The sequence below is a fragment of the Mirounga leonina genome, unplaced genomic scaffold (assembly GCF_011800145.1).
Source record: "Mirounga leonina isolate KUSES-001 unplaced genomic scaffold, KU_Mleo_1.0 Mir_165, whole genome shotgun sequence".
Lineage (NCBI taxonomy): Eukaryota > Metazoa > Chordata > Mammalia > Carnivora > Phocidae > Mirounga > Mirounga leonina.
The window spans coordinates 995474-1014847 of record NW_023270415.1 but is presented as its reverse complement, the minus strand read 5'-3'; the positions used below and the strand labels follow the sequence as shown (position 1 = coordinate 1014847).

General features: G+C 41.1%; 1 protein-coding gene across 3 annotated transcripts; it reads right to left on the bottom strand.

The window, feature by feature from the left end:
• Positions 1-735: 735 nt before the first annotated feature.
• MCM4 (minichromosome maintenance complex component 4) lies at positions 736-19021 on the bottom strand. Of its 3 annotated transcripts, none has more exons than XM_035011127.1 (17): positions 18967-19021; positions 18739-18822; positions 18201-18365; positions 17692-17852; positions 17496-17597; positions 17159-17254; positions 16982-17077; positions 15609-15747; positions 13022-13242; positions 9570-9690; positions 7199-7458; positions 6375-6740; positions 5795-5922; positions 4503-4710; positions 3025-3253; positions 2335-2468; positions 736-1503 (listed from the first exon to the last, which is right to left on the bottom strand). In XM_035011127.1, exons 2-17 carry the CDS (start codon positions 18806-18808, stop codon positions 1411-1413), a joined length of 2589 nt encoding a protein of 862 aa, XP_034867018.1. In that variant the 5' UTR covers positions 18809-18822; positions 18967-19021; the 3' UTR covers positions 736-1410. The 3 variants fall into 3 exon arrangements, with proteins under 3 accessions (XP_034867018.1, XP_034867017.1, XP_034867016.1); XM_035011125.1 differs by having other exon boundaries at positions 1411-1503; positions 17692-17855; XM_035011126.1 differs by lacking the exon at positions 18967-19021 and having other exon boundaries at positions 17692-17855; positions 18739-18808.
• Between the last annotated feature and the right edge of the window lie 353 nt (positions 19022-19374).

Below are 19374 nucleotides of genomic sequence, written 5' to 3'. Positions count from 1 at the left end.
GTTTCAGCTCAGGTCATGATCTTGGGGTCATGGGATTGAGCCCTGTGATGGGCTCTGCACTTAGCGCAGAGTCAGCTTGAGATTCTCTGCCTCTCCCTCTACCCCTCCCCCTTGTTCACATATGCTCTCTCTAAAATAAATAAGTAATAAATAATAAATAAAATCTAAAAAAAAAGCCTCTAAATATCATTCCAATGTTAACATTTTAATGCTATTTAACCATTCAGTTAGTCCTATCATTTCCTACGATACTGGATTAATGAATGTTGATCCTAAATTATAAAAAAAAAGGCTAACTCATATAATAACTTCAGTGTTTCAGAGATTATTTATTATAGTCCTATTTCCATATAAAATTCCAGCCTATGGTGGTTTTATAAGAATAATGCCTGCTACGGGATGCCTGGGTGGCTCAGTTGGTTAAGCATCTGCCTTCGGCTCGGGTCACAATCCCAGTGTCCTGGGATTGAGTCAGTCTCGCGTCAGGCTCCTTGCTCAGCAGGAAGCCTGCTTCTCCCTCTGCCTGCCACTCCCCCTGCTTATGCTCTCTCTCTGATAAATAAATAACATCTTAAAAAAAAAAAAGGATAATGGCTGCTAGGATTGAAATAAATTGGAATTTATAGTGAATTTTTTTGGTGCGTTCTAAAGTTCTTACCACTATCATGAATTTCCATGAATATAGTATTTATTAAAGCTTTTTTTCTTAATGAAAAATAATACCAGATAACCAAATATTACTTACTCAATCCTTTATTTAGGAAAAAGTTCACATATTAGGAAAAAGTAGAAGTTAACCTAGAATCTAATCATTTCCAACCACCTATTTTTTTTTTTTTTAAATCTTATGGAAGCCATCAGAACAAGCCTCTAGAAGGAATTACACTTGAGAGCTGTAAGAGGGAGAAAGGCTCTGGTCCTTCATTACCTCACACTGAATGATATGCACTGGCTAAGTTTTATCTTATATTACAAAAACTTCAAGCATATGGATGATTGCCTTTAGAAAGTCCAGCACAAAAAACATGACCCATGACCCAGACTGCCATCTCCAAAAAAGACTGACATCCTCACATATACATACATACATACATACATATATGGCAATACAGATTAAAAGCCCTGGTGCTAAAATAATGGCACTTAAAAAAAAAATAGCCTCTACTGTAAATTGTAAATTGGCACAGCATTTTCACTTAAAATGTTAAACAAGTGAAAACATACACTTCACTATGAAAACTGAACCTAGGTTAGAAAATTTTTATGGAGCCTAATAATGACTTTAGGAATCTATTTCCACTGACAGCAACAGTGGCAGCCGATTGGCCCCTATGCAGCACACATATGGTACACAACTACAACACCCAAGTGCAGATAAGCCACACACAGACAGCACTGCTCACAAGAGCTTCAGAGCAAGCGGACAGTTTTGCCAGTTACTGTTAAGAAGTCATCATCAGCCAAGGCACGCAGGGCTTCTTCAAACATATCTTTGGTAATAGCCTTGGGGGAAGAGATGAAAACAATTATTTTACATGTCAAGTACTCCCTTAACTGTTAGGTACACATTGATTTCAATGTAAAGAATCACCAGTCTCTTTTCTTTTTGGTGGCTATACACATTCCTTAGGTTCTAACTCAGGAGGGGCAACCATTTCCTGTAGAGGGCCTGATGGTAAACAGACAGGCTGGACGTCTACCCATATGGTCTGTAGAAGTATAGAAATATTCAACTCTGCCCCTGTAGTGCTAATGCAGCCGCAGAAAATATGCAAGTGAAGAGGCATTATGAAAACGGGCAAATGGCTGGACTTGGACCCTCGAGTTCTTTTCACTGGGCAACCCAACTTTATTTACAAAAGGGAACCTGATCATTTCATCATTAAAATAAGATGCATGGCTAACATGCATGGTTAACACTATGTATAATCGGAAGAAGCTGCAAACATCCTAAATATCCAACAATTGGTTAGGAAATGATGGAATAGGCATGCAAAGGGATCTTACCCAATCATTATAAAGTCTATTTGCCATCACAGATGTTAATAGCATATTATATAACAAGAAAAAGCAAGTTATATAACAGTGTAACTCTAATTGACTATGTTCATTTTTCAAAGAAAAGACATGTGTACATATACACATACAAAAACTATTAAAGGAATACAGCAAAATTTTGTGATTATTTCTTGGGTTTATGGGTGATTTTACTTTTTTAAAAAAATCCAGATCTATATTTAATACTGAAATGAAAGACTTAAAAAAACCTTAAAAGAAGTACTAAATTAAAAAAGAAAAACTCCATTATGCAAAAAATACTTATAAAACACATACTATGTCAGATTGTCCCCGGATGTCTTCAAAAAGTTGCTGATATTTTAGAGCTGGTGTTTTGCCCTTAGATAAAATAAGTTTTTTCAGTGCTTCAGCTAACTCTTCTTTCCGTTTACGAGAGGTGGCACTCATTCCTGATTTAAAAGAAATGAAAAAAAAAATTAATGAAAGTATTTCTGCTACAAGGAATTTGAAATATTTCAAATTTCCATAAATATTTCTTTAGCAGTGCTGCTACAAAAAAAGGTTAGTGGACAGTGGCTGAATGCGAAAATATATTCAAAATTGTGAGTTCTGAACTCTCTGCTGTTTCCAATTCTCTATAAGCCAGTAACTGCTTGTTTCCACTGAAACACAGTCCACATAATCTGTATAGCAAGTAGACAGCGCTCATTAAGAAATGAATTACTTCTTTAAAATGGACTAACAACGGGTGCCTAGATAGCGGAAGAACACTGTGAAATTAGATACAACACTGTGTGTGTGCATGCAGTGTGCTAGGCATATTTTTCTCAACTTTTAACAGATTCTCAAAGAGGCCCTAATCTGAAAAAGGTTAAGAGCCTCTGCCACTTCAAATGATTTGTTAGCTCAAATATGAAATATAAATTACTTGTATGTTAAGTGTATATATATATATATGCATTAAAAAATTCTCATGTGCTCTTATGTTCAATGTGAACAACAGACCTGTAGTTAAAATAGATATGTCCACAATGCCAGTCCGGGGGTCAGTGGCAGACTGCTTTAGAGCTTCCCGATGGAGACGTTTTGCTTCTTCAACATCAACTGCTTCAACTTTGCTGGAGAATCGTACTTTAGCATGGGCTTCTGCTAGTCGAATTAATGACTCCAGCTGTCGAGGGTATGCAGAAACCATTCCTCGGCTGCTACCAATCTTCCTCATGTCTACATAAGCCTAGTGTAGACAGGAGGAAAAAAAAAAAAAAAACACCCAAAACTCCTTGTAACAATACTTCAATTTTGTGGCTAAACTCTGAACAGTTAGGATTCTATTAAATAAACTACCAGCTGCCACGTGCAGTACTAAGGGGAATTAGAAGTCGGATCTTAGCCTTGGGCCTTATAGCTCATCAAGAAGGTGGTATCTGATGTGGCTATGAGGAATGAAGAATGGGAGTGGGCAGGGAGGTGTGTGAGGCTGGCACTCAAGGGACATGGTGTGTTGGGGTAAAGGGCAGGTCACAGTTATAGCAGAGGACTATCAGAGTGCTGTCTGAAAAAGGTGCTCAGGTACCAACTCTGGTTTATGCCCCTGCTGAGGGTTCATTTAATGAGTGAGGCATGCAAAGATTACTGGAATAATGAATAAATAATGAATAAAGCTGAGTTGTATTAAACTCACATATATATAACATAACTTTATTTTTTTTTGAGCAACTCTCAAGTATATGATACAAATGGAAAATTACAAATCACCTATAACCTTCTTTGGGTATTTTCAGGTGTTTAGTTAGGATGTAAAGGCATCAAAACACCAAGAACCTTCTTAATATCATAACGTATGAATAACTGAAAGTGTCATTATGCACTGCTGTCCATGTGAAAGGATACTGAAAAGTGAACACCAAGTACTCACAAGTCATTTTGCTTTTTAGAAACAAGCAAATGGAAGCTCAGAAAAATTAGATGACTTCTCCAGAGTTACAAAGTTACTAAGTAGCATAACTTCTATTTCAACTCATGTATTCCGATCTTAAATTCACTGTGCTTAGAAATATTTAATTATAGGGGCGCCTGGGTGGCTCAGTCGTTAAGCGTCTGCCTTCGGCTCAGGTCATGATCCCAGGGTCCTGGGATTGAGCCCCGCATCAGGCTCCCTGCTCCGCGGGAAGCCTGCTTCTCCCTCTCCCGCTCCCCCTGCTTGTATTCCCTCTCTCGCTGTGTCTCTGTCAAATAAATAAAATCTTTAAAAAAAAAAAAAAGAAATATTTAATTATAAAAAGTTTGTACGACATATATAAAAAAAAAAGCTTTTCCCCTTTTTTATCTTTGGAAAAGTCAATTTTGCAACGGAGGAGGAAAAAGTAGTTATAGGAAGTAGGTTATTAATAAAATTACTTTTTTAAGGGAGATAGTCAGCTAGTTACATTAATGCTACTGGCTATAGGCTCAACAAAAACATTTTTCAGGGTTTAAACACGGACCTCAATGAGAGCCTGGCTGGCTTCCTGGCTCAGACGAGGCATGACCATGCTGTGGGCGTAAGCAATGTAGTCCTTCAGCACTGCCATGTCCATGAACTCCTCCTCCACTTGCTCCTCGCTCTGGTAGTACAAAGCGACAAGGTGGTGGGCCAGACGCCTATCATAGGCTTCGTCCTGAGGGTCCAGCATGAGGAATATCAAATCAAACCTGAGAAAATATTGTAAAAACACTGTTTTCCTGCTTGGGACACCAACACAGCCACATATGTAACTTAAAAATTGCTCCTGGGGATCCTGGGTGGCCCAGTCGGTTAAGCCTCTGACTCTTGGGTTGGGTCATGATCTCATGGGTTGAGATTGAACACTGCATCGGGGTCTGGGGTCCATGCTCAGTGGCATGTCAGCTGGAGATTCTCTCTCCCCCTCTCTGCTATCCCCCCTCCCCTAAGTGCTCTCTAATTAAATAAATCTTAAAAAAAAAAATTGCTCCTGAGCCACCTAGGCATGTACAGTGAACATGTGTGTAGTCAGGGCTGCTGAGGGAGAATTAAGAGTCTGCTGTCCAGTTGTCTGGTGAGCCTTCAGATCAATCCCCTTCTCCCTAATCTGGCCCCAGCAGGCACCCACTCTTCTGGCCATTAGGTCTGCCCAGGAAATGGCTGGTCACCAAACAGCTCAGTCAAAGAAGTAAGATTCTTTCAAGGGAACTGTTATTGTAATTTTGAAGATTGGAAGATTTAAAGGAAAAAGCATTTAACTGTTTTGGGAAAAAAACAACAAAACACAACTTTGGGAATAATTAAAATCTAAAATCCATTTATGAATACTGTAAATACTATTATAATCTAAAATACTATTTATGAAATACTATTACAATCCATTAATGAAATATTTGTAGCAGTATGGTTGAGAAAAACTGTGGACTACACAACTCTAACAAATTTAATTTTTTAGAACCTTATCTGTCATGTGAAGCTTTTCTCTGTACTTTGATGATATTCTTTAGCGACTTTAAGACTGAGATGAGCAGTAAGTGATGGGCTTCTGAAAAAGATGTCAAGGTGAAATGTGTCCTAACAGCTTCAAAGAATGAGTAAATGTTAAGGTGCTACCTACAGCTGAGTAGAGAAACACAGGCTTTGCCATGAAAACCTGACTACCCATGTTAGAAAACTTTGCATTAGAGGGAAGAACTTATGATGCTACCACTTGTTGAATTTTATTATTTCCTTTTATCTCAACCTGAAAATTCTACAAATGAGCAAAGTAAGATCATCTTTATGTTCTCATACCTTGATAATAATGTGTGAGGTAGCTGGATATTTTCAATGGTAGTTTTTTTAGGATTCCATTGAGACTCAATAGGATTTGCTGCTGCCAGGATAGAGGTACGGGCATTGAGCTGGCAAATAATCCCAGCCTGTCAGAGAAAACAGTGCAGTTAGAAGCTTCACCCTGGTGCTAGCAGGAATAGCGTGAGCTATCTTCACCTGGTGTGCCCTTTGCCATATATCCACTGTCACCAAGAGCCACACACATCACCTTGGAAGGATGGTATCAACAGATTTATCTGGGACAATGCCATCCTCAGATTCACGCCAACAACTGTATTTTAGACAAATGTATGCTGGAACCACATTCTTCTCAGAAACTAAACCCCCTGCATGACCTTTAGGACAAACTCAAGTTCTGTGAATACCATGTATTAGTGGGTTAGTATAGCAAAAAAGATGAAAGAGGAAATACTCAAAGACATTTAGCTGAAACCTAATAGGAAAAGTATTCATGAGTTTCCCAAAGTTAGAACCAAGGTGAATACAGATGCTACATTTCTAAGTGTGCCCATGTTTACACATGGAGAATGGGCCTCACCTTTGCAATGGAAAGAGTCTGCTGTTCCATGACTTCATGTAGTACTGATCTTGTACTTTCATTCATCTTGTCAAACTCATCAATACAGCAGATACCATTGTCACTCAGGACAAGGGCACCAGTCTGCAAGACAAGCTGCCTTGTCTCAGGGTCTTTCATCACATACGCAGTGAGGCCGACTGCACTGGAGCCTTTCCCGGACGTGTACTGGCCCCTGGGGACCAGATTGTACACATACTGCAGCAGCTGGGACTTGCTGGTCCCAGGGTCACCACACAACAGGATGTTGATCTCAGCACGAAATTTGCCTCTTCCTGTGTGACTAAAATCCTTTCTTGTTCCACCAAAGAGCTGAAGCAAGATTCCCTAAACAAACATGTTTAAACATTCACTTACTACAGAGTAACTGAGATCTAGTTTAAATGTTAGAGGTATTTTCTTATCCTGTGAATAAAAAATTGTAATTAAATTAAGGGAAGGTATAAACACGACAGTGCTTTAAGTTATCACTAACCAGTTTATATAGAAGCACATACAACTGTGCCAGAATGGTGGCCATGTAAATCCCTATTCTGACCCCATCTGGCTTTTGCTATGTTTAGAAACATGTAAGTTCAATGTAGATATGAGGAAATGAACAAGGATGCTGGGATTCTTATCAACCAACAACCAAGTTAGATGGTGAGCACCTTGCTCTGTGATCAGGCAACAGTTCTTATCCTTTAGGGGTGGGGGGGGAGGGTGATGGCAGTAGCGGGGGATGTTCATGCCTTTTGATCTCAAAGAACTATAAATCCTGATCAAAGTTAAAAGTCCACTGCTACCTTCTTTATATCTTCGTGTTCATAAATGCTTGGAGCCAAGGCTGACGCAAGTCTCTCATAAATGTCTGGCTTTCTAGAAAGTTCCTTGAGCAATTCCACACGCTTCTCTGAAAAAAGTTTCTGCTCTGCTTCTTCATCAAGGCCATGCAGACGTTTTGCATCAGTTTTCCGATAGTGAATGACATCAATGTGGGTTTTGTAGACAGACTTCACATTACTCACTCTTGAGTTGACTCGAATAGGAACAGCTCGATAGATGCCTGAGGGCACAACCAAGAGATGTTTTTACCTTCCCTAAATGGCTCATAAACTAGCAGGCAGCACTTAAAAGATCTGAGGGCTGGCAGTGGAAGTGAGCTTTGAGCACACTGCCTTCATGGCCCTCCTAGAATCAAGGACTCAGGCCTATATTGCAAAGCTCCCTGCTGAAGGAGGCAAGGCAAGTTGGGAAGAACACAGGTTTTTGAAAAAAGCAGACCTAAAAACATGTTCATCTGTGACCATCCGTTAGCTCTATGATCTTGGGCACCTATCTGAGTATAACCATACTGCACATAATCATTCTGAGACTTAAATGAAATTACTCTGGCTTTAGCACAATGCTGGCCTACAGCTGTGTTCAATCAATAGTATTTTTAAATAGTATTTTCATTTCTCTTAAGTTGAATGTACAGAATCTGCTTAGTAATTATTTGGCTAGAACAAAGTACTAAAATCCTGTACCAAAAATTTGGGAAGGAAATCCTAAAAGCTCTTTTAAAAATGACTCGAATAAATAAATAAAATCTTTTAAAAAATTACTCAAAAATTATTTCACAGACAAGACAGTCTACTGAATCAAAGGTAAAGATATGGTAAAGGAAAAATTACTACATGTTAATAATAAGAAGTGTTTCTAGGTGAATGGCCATAACCTCACATGCTTCCTAAAGAATTTAATTTAAGAACATTAAAAGAAATAAATGAACAATCAACCCTTCAACCATACCAACTCATTTCTTCTCCAGGAAGAAGTTTCCCAAACTGACATTTGTGATGTTTATCTTTTTTGACTTTCAATCTAGAAGGCTTGGGCTCTGGGACAATCCAATTTCTTGCTGTTTCCTGAGGAGCAAGCATCTGCTCTCTCTATCACAGGCTTCTTAGCAACTTACCATAGATCACCAATCCTTTTGTTTATTTAACAGGTCAATGTAATTCTTTTTCAAAACATAAAAACCAGTTTATATGTAACATTCTGAGAGTACACAACCTTCTTCATAGCAAGCTGAATTAGGGATGGATGACTAAAGTGGCCTAATTATCTTTACTGGTGCTTGCAATGATTCATCATCACAGAACAACATCAATACTTATTTTACATCTATATGGTGCTTTCCACAGCCCCCATCCCCAAATACGTTCACCTGTATCATCACATTAATTCCACTTGGCAGTTGAGGATATTACAATAGCAGATTAAACACTTTATCAAAAGATTCAGACAAGTAGGATGGCAGAACGAGGACTGCACATCTTTCACTAATGACACATTCTTTCACATTGTTAATGGACTATAAGTGCTTTTATAACTTAAGATTGCTATGGGCAGCTGTTGGGCTTCATACTGGGGAGACACATGATGAGAAGTCCCAACTCACTGAATACAACCAATGGGCTACACCAAGAGCCACGGCCACTCCCTGGACTCAGTCCCCACCTTGACCTCAATGAACTGTGCCTGCTGTCCACACAAACACAGCCCCTTTGAGAAACCAGTGCTCATGCTGCTCTGAAGCATCAAGAGAAAGACTGGCATATTCACATGGTACAGTGGAACGAGCACTTTCTTGGCCAGAAGAGAGGAGGAACCCTGTGTCACAGATTACCATAGAACCTCAGCTACAGTGAGCTGCAAGTCTCTGAATCTCCGCTTCCTCTAAAAATACCGTAATGTAACTCCTGTATGGAAGCAAGGTGCTCTGACCCATTTCCTCTCTATAATAAGTAAATGTTAACCCTTGGCTGTACATTTGGGAAGTAAGTAGCAAATTACTTAAAATTCCAAAATTGGTGAGTACTGCTTCCTGGAGCTGCTGGTATAACTCCAATCTTACCAATACTAGTCTTGTCTGAGTTGTTTTTTCAAGATACCAATGCTATCAGGTCAAATTACACTCACAGCTCTGGAACACTGAGAGCAAAGAACAAGCAACTGCAAGGACAACGCACTGAAAGGTTCCATACTGCTAGGTAAAAAAGTGATTAAAGCATTACAGGCAGGACCAAGCCTCATGCCAATGAATTCATGATCAAGCCAAAGGACTGACTAAAAAGTATCAAAAAAAAAAGCAAGACATACTTATCTCATTAATACAGCCTTCATTCTTACCTGTAACGTTCACTCTGTCTCCAGGCTGAACCTTGTCAACAAGATCATTGTGAGCAAAAAGGATGACAGTATGAGGTGTCTGCCCTGCAGGCATATCTTCAGGAGACTCTTGAAGTTTGATCTGAAAGAGCAGTGGAAACAGAAAACTCAGGAAACGACAAGCATAATTCAGACAAAACTGCCAGTCTTTGTACCACTCTATTTTTTATGTTTACCACATTTTTATTTTATTAAAAAGATTTCATTTATTTAGAGAGAAAGCATGCATGCATGTGTGTGCACCTGAGTGAGGGAGGGATTGAGGGAGAGGGAGGGAAGCAGACTCCCAGCTGAGCATGGAGCCAGCTGCAGGCCTCGATCTTACAACCTGAGCCAAAAGCAAGAGTTCCACACTCAACTGACTGAGCCACCCAGGCACCCCTACCACATTTATTTTTAAAACACCATTCTTGGGGCACCTGGGTGGCTCAGTCAGTATAATATCTGCCTTTGCTCAGGTTATGATCCCAGGGTTCTGGGATCGAGCCCCGCATCGGGCTCTCTACTCAGTGGGGAGCCTGCTTCTCCCTCTGCCTCCCCCAGCTTGTGTTTGTGTTCTCTCTCAAACAAATAAATCTTAAAAAAAAATAAAACACCATTCTTTGTTTTTATCTCCAGATAGCTAACATTTTTCTTTTTTTTAAAAAACCTTTAATGTGATATGAACATACATTTTGTAAAGATATTGTGTATTTACAAATTCTCCTATCTGGGGGGCGTGGTCAGTGATTTATGTGACTATTTTTCGCCATTTCAAGGTTGTAGTGGATATTGCTTTGTATAAATGTTTGTCTAAATTTCTAATTATGTTTTTAGCAGTTACTTCTAGAGATTTCCTGGGTGGAGAAGTACACACTTTTCAGGTTCACGGTTAAGCACTTTTGTGCATCTCTCCTAGTCACTGCGTGCACCTCATAAACACTTAGCCTGGTTACTCATCTAACAGGTATTTGCTGAGCACCTGGCATGTGCTGGACCCTGGTTCTAGGTGTTGGGGACTCCACAGTGAATGAAGTCTTCCCTCAGAGTGGAGTGAGGACAGACAATAACATTTGACAGTGACAAATGTAATGGGCAGAAGAAAAAAAGAGCAAGGAACAATGGGCAGTGGGGGTGGAGGAGATGCTTTTCATAAGGCAAGGTTAGGGAAGGCCTTTCTCAGGTCAAGGAACCTCTAGGAAGAGGTCTAGGGGACGTTAGGGAGGAAGCCATGTGTTCTGAATGGTAAGAACAGCAAGTGCAAAGGTCCTGAGGCAAACCTGTGCTTGGCTGAGAAGCCCTGTATAAGGAAGTGGTTGAGACACCATCAGTGAGGTCTGTGGGTACAAAGGTGTGTTGTGGTGATGATGTTGGGCCACATAGTTTGGAGACTACTCTAGGATACTAAGTTTTATTTCAAGTCAGTTTGGGAGTCTTTGAAGCATTCTAAGAAAGAATATTACACTATAAGCTCCTTGGGAGCATGGTTCCACATTTGTATCTCTAGCTCTCAGCACCATGCTGGCATGACTTGAGGTACATTTGCTCCAATAATTGACAGCAATATTAGATGAAAATTTAGATCTATAATTTTCAATTCTTTGGTTAGTAAAAACATTGAACACTTTTTCACATTTGCTAGTATTTTTCTTATTGAGTCCCCATATGGAAATTAGCTTTGTAGTATTTTTTTTTTAAAGATTTTATTTATTTATTTGACAGAGAGATAGAGAGAGAGCACAAGTAGGCAGAGAGGCAGGCAGAGGGAGAGGGAGAAGCAGGCTCTCTGCTGAGCAGGAAGCCTGACGTGAGGCTCGATCCCAGGACCCTGGGATCATGACCTGAGCCGAAAGCAGCCGCTTAACCAACTGAGCCACCCAGGCGCCCCAACTCTATAGTATTCTGAACATATTTTATTTAAATTTTAAAAAGTTGTTTAAACATTGTAACAAAATTAAAAAAACTTAACAGTCCTTGTCCCTGTGCCTACTTTAACACCATTATAATCAAGGCAAATAAATGATTTTGACTTTTCCCACTTATTTCTATGTTGTTTTAATAACTTCATCTTGACATTTTCATTATTAAAGGGGTGCCTGGGTGGCTTAGTCAGTTAAGCATCTGACTCGTAGTTTCGGCTTAGGTCATGATCTTGCAGTTGTGAGACTGAGCCCCGTGTGGGGCTCTGCACTCAGTGTGGAGTCTGCTTCATTCTTTCTTCCTCTCCCTTCCTTTTTGCCCCTCCCTGTGCGCACACTCTCTCTAAAATAAATAAAATCTTTTAAAAAAACTTCATTAAATGGGCACCTGGGTGGCTCAGTCGTTAAGCGTCTGCCTTCGGCTCAGGTCATGATCCCAGGGTCCTGGGATCAAGCCCCACATCGGGCTCCCTGCTCCACGGGAAGCCTGCTTCTCCCTCTCCCACTCCCCCTGCTTGTGATCCCTCTCTCGCTGTCTCTCTCTCTGTCAAATAAATAAATGAAATCTTTAAAAAAAAAAAAAAAATTTCATTAAAGACACAAAAGCCAAACTTCCTTTAAAATGTGTGAGAAAAACTTCAGAAAAATTGTCAACTCATTCTGTACCAGTGGAACAGCTGCAAAATGACAAAATTTAACCAAGTAATTTTTACCAATATATTTTTCAAAATATTTTAAAGTAATCTCTACACCCAATGTGGGGCTCAAACTTCTAACTCAGAGATCAAGAGTCACATGCTCTACCAACTGAGCCAGCCAGGCACCCCAATTTTTACTGATCGTATGTTTTATATGCTTTTGTCTGATATACTAAATTTTTTCACAAGCTTAAGTATTTCCTATAGAAACATCTCATGTTAAAATTTTTTTTAAAGATTTATTTTAGGGCACCCAGGTGGCTCAGTCAGTTAAGCATCTGCCTTCGGCTCAGGTCATAAGCCCAGGGTCCTGGGACCGAGCCCCGCATCGGGTTCCCTGCTCAGCCGGGGAGCCTGCTTCTCCCTCTCCCTTTTCCCCTCCCCCATGCTCGTGCATACTCTCTCTCTCAAATTAATAAATAAAGCCTTAAAAAAAGATTTTAGAGAGAGAGGGGAAGGGGGAGGGGTGGGGGAAGGACAGAGGTAGAGGGAGAAAAAGTCTAAAGCAGACTCTGCACTAAGCACAGAGCTGGATGTGGGGCTTGATCTCTCAAGCTGAACAGAAACCAGACGTTTAACCAACTGTGCCACCCAGGCACCCCTCACATTAAATTTAGTAAGTCAAAAAGTGGAGATAATAGTGAAATAATGCATTTTTCTTATTACAAAGTATCTTAGGCCATGAGAACGTGGCATATATAATAACAACCTGGTGCTCACTGGCAATTAAAAAGGAACATTCCCATCCCAAAGCTGAAGCCTTAAGCACTAATATGCCAAAGGGGAGGCCTCCCAGGGTACCCAAGAAGGCACATACCATCTGCTTGTCAGAGAACACAGAGCGGTTGTGGATCAGCGCCATGCTGTGGGTGGTGTGGCAGCGCTCACAAACAGAGGGCTCGGCAATGCGGCCACGGTCAATCTCCACCCGAGCTGTGTGGGCACACACTTGGCACTGGAAGAAGGCCTCTTGCATCTCTGGAATCAGCTGGGATGTCCTGATTACCATGCCACTGATGGCAATAAGCTGGTCGATGTCTACAAGGAGTTGGGGAGAGAAGTCAGCTTATCCATCAGCCACTGCCCACAGCCCAGCCAGAGGTGGTCTCTTCCCTGAGCTATATTCCTGCCAGGGCAGGTCTGGGTCTGCCATCAAGCCCAGGAGAATCTTACTGGGAGATGCAGAGGTACCTGGGGATGGCTGGGGTCACAGGTAGGTGCTGTGGCCAGGGCATGAATGTTTCACTGGGTATCCTCAGGTCTGGCCTGGGATGCCCTTCCTGTGTTGTCTCCCTTCTTCTCAACTCCGATGGACCTCTGGCCTTCTGCCCCATGGCAGGCATCCACCACCTTCCTGCTCATCTACCCCCTGCTCTCCACCTTCTGGGTTTGCATTAGAAACTTTACACTTTTGCCTTCTTTGCCCCATGGACTTCTGCCTCATGCACTGTATCATGTGGAAGTCCTGCTGTCTCAGTGTATGTGAAATGCATTGGCTCCAGAGCCAGATGGTCTGGGCTGAGTACCTGTGTGACCCTGGGGACACCCTTAGCCTCTCTGTGCCCATCTACACATGGCATTAATGACACCTACCTTACACTTGTTGAAGATTAAGAGCCTGCATACATCAAGCCTAAAAAGAACAGTACTTGGCAGAAATAAGCACTATATAACTTAGCCAATCATTACCATCTATATAAGAAAGCCCTTGTATAGAATATTTTTCACTCTTGCTCCTGGTTTGGACTTTCCCTGATAAGAAAACTTTAACCTAACTAATTCCCACTGCTGGTTCCAAACGAGTTATACTGTTACTCATAATCAACAAAACATGGCCTGTAGTTAGCCACAGCTGGCCTTGTAGTTTATCTCAGCCTTCCAGTACTTATTGCTGCTTCACAAGGTCTTTCCCACTTGGTCTTGTCCTCCCTTCTACCTATTTACAAATCTTCCTTTCTTCTCTCCCTACCAATCCTTATTTTACTTTAAAAAGTAACCTCCGTAGTATGTTACACAAATCAACATAAAAGTTAAAAACTTTTAAAATCAGTTAAGTATCTGGCAATTCCTCTTCCTCTGAAATTATGATAATCTCCAGTCTTACCCTGAAATTCTTCATGTACCAATGCTCTGCCTCTGAAAAACGAACTATAGCACTCTCAGTCTCCTACTTCCTCCAATGTCTCCACTGAATACCCTATCACAGAAGTGAGGTCGGGAACCAATTTCATAAGAAAGTATGTATTCCTTTATTCAACAGTGAACTCCAACACTTGCTCCTTTGTTAGCTGTTTTGTTTTCTTATAGTGACATTTGTGTCTTTTGCGCATTCATCTATAGGGCTGTTTATAAATTCTCAATAGTGTTTATATCTTAATCTTCACACATAGCAAATACCATGTTTGTCCTGAATTTCACTCTTATGGTCGCTGTCCAGCTTAGGACCCTGCTGCTCCATACTGGAGCTACTATTAAAGTCTCTTAACTGAACTTCAAAATACCTTGCACACTAGACCCACCATGAACTTCTCAAGAGTAGCAAAAGCTTTCTCACTTTCTTCTGAACAAGTATCAGTGGCTCCCTACTGACTCTGGAATAAAAATCTGTATTAAATTGGAATTCAAAGCTCTTCGGGACCCAGGCTTTCCAGTCCTCACACAAACATTTCCTCCCTTACTTTCTGCATCAGCCAGCACTTATAACCTGCATATAGTTCTGCTTTGCTTCTGCCTACATCCCCTTTGTGCTGTCCAGCGTGAATTCTGCTTTTCAAATCCTTATTATAATTCAAATTTCTCTTTTACCATGAACTCTTCCTACCTGAGTCTAGCATTCTCCTTCCCTCCCTGGGCTGAGACATCTCCTGCACTGCTCTCTTGTTCTCTGTTTTCTTTTATTTACTTTCCAAACTAGATTTTTTTTTTTTAAAGGTTTATTTAATCATTTGAGAGAGGGACAGAATCCTCAAGCAGACTCCCTACTGAGTATGGACCTGAGATCATGACCTGAGCCACAATCAAGAGTCGGATGCTCAACCCACTGAGCCACCCAGGTGCCCCCCAAACTAGATTCCTTTCTTAAGCTCCAAAGAAGGGATTATATTTTGTATTTGTTTTCTGCAGTGATTTTGAAAACGTGCCTACTTAGTAACTGTAAAATTATTACATTTGGGCAAGTTCACCTTAAGATAGAGAATTGTCAAGAGTTACAACCTCTTTTATGTAATTTCAGTTAAGTTAAAAGAAGGTAGGGTGGGTTGAAAGGCATATAGGGTAAATGAATCTGCCATATATTTAGTCAATTTATAATCTATTACCACCACTATCACATATACCAATTCTTTTAAAATTCCTTGACGAAATAAGATTTTATTTTTTATTTTCCTGCTATTAAAAAACATTACCTTCTGGATTCAGGTTCCTCATATTTTTCGTCTTTAATGCATTGAATGGTCTTACTTGAATCTGATGTTCTAAGATTGAGTCAGGGTAACAGTCAAAGAAGATCTCATTGACAGCCATGTCAAAGGTTGGGATAACTTCCTATAAAAATGAATGTAAAGAAGCCAAGCTGTGTTTATATTTCCATCTTAGAATTAAAGACAAGAAATAAGGCATTTCATATTAGCAAAGTATAAAAACAAATACATCTGGCATAATCCTTAAGTATCATCTCTATAAAATCACGAACATGCTGTTTAAAAACATTAGGTACATTGAGACTGAGCTCTCTCACCTCTGCATATTCTCATTTGGGTTAAATGTGGTCATATATATGAAACCTTCACAATGTACTGACATACCTTAGGCTTTTAATTAGTAATGAAAAGTTTCTGAACTCAGAAACTCATAACTTTTATGTTAGGGAACTCGACCAAGGTCACACAGCTATTAAACAGCAAGATCAAGATATAAAATAAATATAGCTGATACTTCAATAATAAAATCTGACATAAAGCTTAAAATAAAAAGGTTATAAGGGTGCCTGGGTGGCTCAGTTGGTTAAGCGCCTGACTCTTGATTTTGGCTCAGGGCATAATCTCAGGGTTGTGAGATTGAGCCCCGTGTCAGTCTCTGCGCTGGGTCTGGAGCCTGCTTAAGATTCTCTTTCTCCCTCTCCCTCTGCCCCTCCCACCCCAAATTAAAAAAAAAAAAGAAAGAAAGAAAAAGATTACAACATGGTTAACATAATCTGCTACGGACAACACACAGTGTAATGCATTTATTTATAAAATATTTTTGCTTAAAGGATGCCTGGGTGGCACAGTTAGTTGAGTGTCTGACTCTTCATTTCAGCTCAGGTCATGATCTCAGGATCATGAGATCCAGCCCCAACTGGGGCTCTGCACTGAGCCTGGAGTCTGCTTAAGACTATCCATACCTCTCCCTCTGCCCCCACACCCCCCGCCACCTCCTGCGTGTATGCACTCTCTGAAATAAATAAATCTTAAAAAAATTTTTTTTTCACTTAAGGTAATTTACTTCATCCAACCCAAGCAGCTATGAATTTTAAGATTCACCATTATTTTAAATACTATTAAGGAACAACCTGCCAATTAGACTATGACCTGCCACTGACAATAATACACATCCTAATTTTGGAAACGTGAAAGTGTGAGGAAATGTTCATCTTAAAGGAGAAGAAATATGATTTTCTTAAGTTGTGGTGCTCTGGAGGCACATTCTTTTTGCTATCCAGGAAATTCTGCTACTCAAAAACCCTCTAGGTGTTCTGGGTGTTTACTATAATCCATCAAGGTCAAAATCAAAGTCTTACCTGTGGGTAGCAGATGAGCTGTCTGTATAGATTTTTGTCAAATGATTTTATGTGTTCACAGTTTACATTTAAAAATGGCTCCCCGATGACATTTATCTAGAAGAGAAAACAAACAAGTTATGTTCTGCTGATTGTTTTAAAATGCATTAATTTGATTTTATAAGACTATTTGATTACCTCCCCAAGTCGTTGCATGTACAAAGGTTCAGTAATATCTATGCCAATATTTTCCTCTTCTTTAGCCAGAAGGTCAATAAAACGCTGAAGGAATCTCTTGATGTGGAGAGAAAAAGAGTAAGTTTGATGCATTAGGAATAACAACTACTTACAATGCAAAATATTATGAGTATGTCACTATTTGGAGACAGACGTAAATAGTATTTTTTCTTTTTAAAAACATCAACAATTCTAAGCCACCTAAAATTCTACCCCAGTGTTACAGCTACTGAGGTACTGTTTCTAAACCTTTTCTCCCAGCATTTTCAGAACCCTAAAGTATTAAGGTACAGCTCACCTGAAAATTTTCTTTGCATGTCGCCACATTTACATCTGTTCCCCAAATCACAAGTTTTTGGCCTAGAGACTGCTCACTCGCCACTATATCTTCTGTTGCTGGCTATACAGAAAAATATGATAGAACCAGTTAGTAGGGAATTACCCATTTTATGTTCCCCAAATGCCCCTATCAGAAAACTGTACTGTGTACTCACCACATCAGACTGCAAATCCACCTGCAGGCCCTTCCGTGCAGACCCCAGGTCAGGCCTCTGCCTCACAGGTGTGCCTCTAACACCACTCCTTGGAGTTCCCTCTACCCGAGAGCTGGGAGTGCCATATGTCAGCGGTGAACTAACGTCAAAGTCAAGGGGAACTGCTATAAAAACAAATTTGAAAGCCTACAATAAAATTCTGGTAGCCTATCAAATCCTAAACTACAGCATGTTTATTTAAGTCATCTAAGCACAAGAGCAAATAATATTCCTTGTAACCTGTGGTGGTGAAGATTCTGAGGACTATTAAACCTTCTAGTATAAAAAAGCACCAACACTTTTTTTCTCTGTTCACTAAGCCCGAACATGTACCTATCTTTGTACTCTTAGTGAACATATTAGCTCATGTCGGGTTACATCAACTACCCGTTAACAAACCAGCAAATCTGACCGGCTAAAGCATCATCCATATATTAACCACAGTAGAACTTAGATCGCCAAAAACATACTTGAGGAATGTATTTGAGCAGGGCTGGAAAATAACATATCCTGCGCGGCAGGGCTCTGCAGGTCAGCTCCAGGTGAGGTCGGCATAGGCTGTAACTCTCCTGTAGAGGTAGAATCTTCGCCTCTACGTCTCTGATATGGTGACGACCTGGCATCTTCACTTCGAGCTTGTGACACAGAACACAGAAAAGATGGCCATCAATTCTCACGTTTGGTCTTCCGGGAGTTCCATCAAGTCTCTTGGGAACAAATACAAACCAAACAAAACAGAGACAAATGGGCAGGGACATGCTTAACAATTAGGGTGGAAACGAGGGCCCAGCACTGCCTGCCTCACAAAAAAAGTATCTGCACGCTAGAATTGACAGAGCATGAGCAAATGCTCGCCGTCCTCACATCTTACTCCACCTGGGACTTAAAGACTGCGCTCAGAGCCAGAAATCAGGCGCACAGCCCAGGTCTCTCTGTGGTGGCGGGAAAAAGCCAGAAGAGGGGAAGGGAGGGTAACGTGGCGGGCTCGACTCACGGTAAGGGACTTACGCGTCTGCGCAGGGGTCAACCGCCCGCGCCGGCTGCCGCGGCGGCTCGGGGTGGACGCCGGGGACGACATGGTGCTCGTGGAATCTGCGCGAGAAAAGGGCAGTTTCCACCCGCATCCGCCCCGGCTTCCTCCCTCCCCACCGCACAGATACCCTCTCTGGGCTCCGCAGCCCACACGCTGCTACCGGGGAAGCTCGCCTCTGACGCCCGCAGGGCACCCGGACGCACCTGGTGGGTCCCCGTCCTACACCGCACGAGCGGAACAAGGTTTCGCGCCTTCGGCACCATTGTCAACGCCCTCGGCGGTGCCCCACCAATCACAGCAGCGCTCTCGCATGGCTCCGCCTCCGGAAGGTGCCACTGTGCACCAATAGGGGGTACTGAACGGCCTCCTTAGGCGCCCCACGGAAGGCAGACTCAAGCCTCGCTCGGTGCCCCCCTCCGTTTAGATGGTCTGGCCCCCTGCTCGACTGCGTTTTCGCGGGAAATCTGGGGAGTCCCGCCAGACTGTGTTCACGGAAGGGTTGATCTACACTGTATTGTTGGATAAGGAGAATATTCTTTATCCCTTAAGCATCTTCATTTCTAAACACATTACACATGCATTTTTCACTCTTTATCAAGGGACTACTTCGT

Excerpts from the sequence above, each read along its gene's own strand:
- MCM4 (XM_035011125.1), bottom strand. The coding sequence starts at position 18,808 with ATGTCGTCCCCGGCGTCCACCCCGAGCCGCCGCGGCAGCCGGCGCGGG. Across the intron at positions 15,748-16,981 it reads AGCTCATCTGCTACCCACAG|GAAGTTATCCCAACCTTTGA; the intron begins GTAAGACTTTGA and ends TCATTTTTATAG. Across the intron at positions 9,691-13,021 it reads TGTTCTCTGACAAGCAGATG|ATCAAACTTCAAGAGTCTCC; the intron begins GTATGTGCCTTC and ends CTGCTCTTTCAG.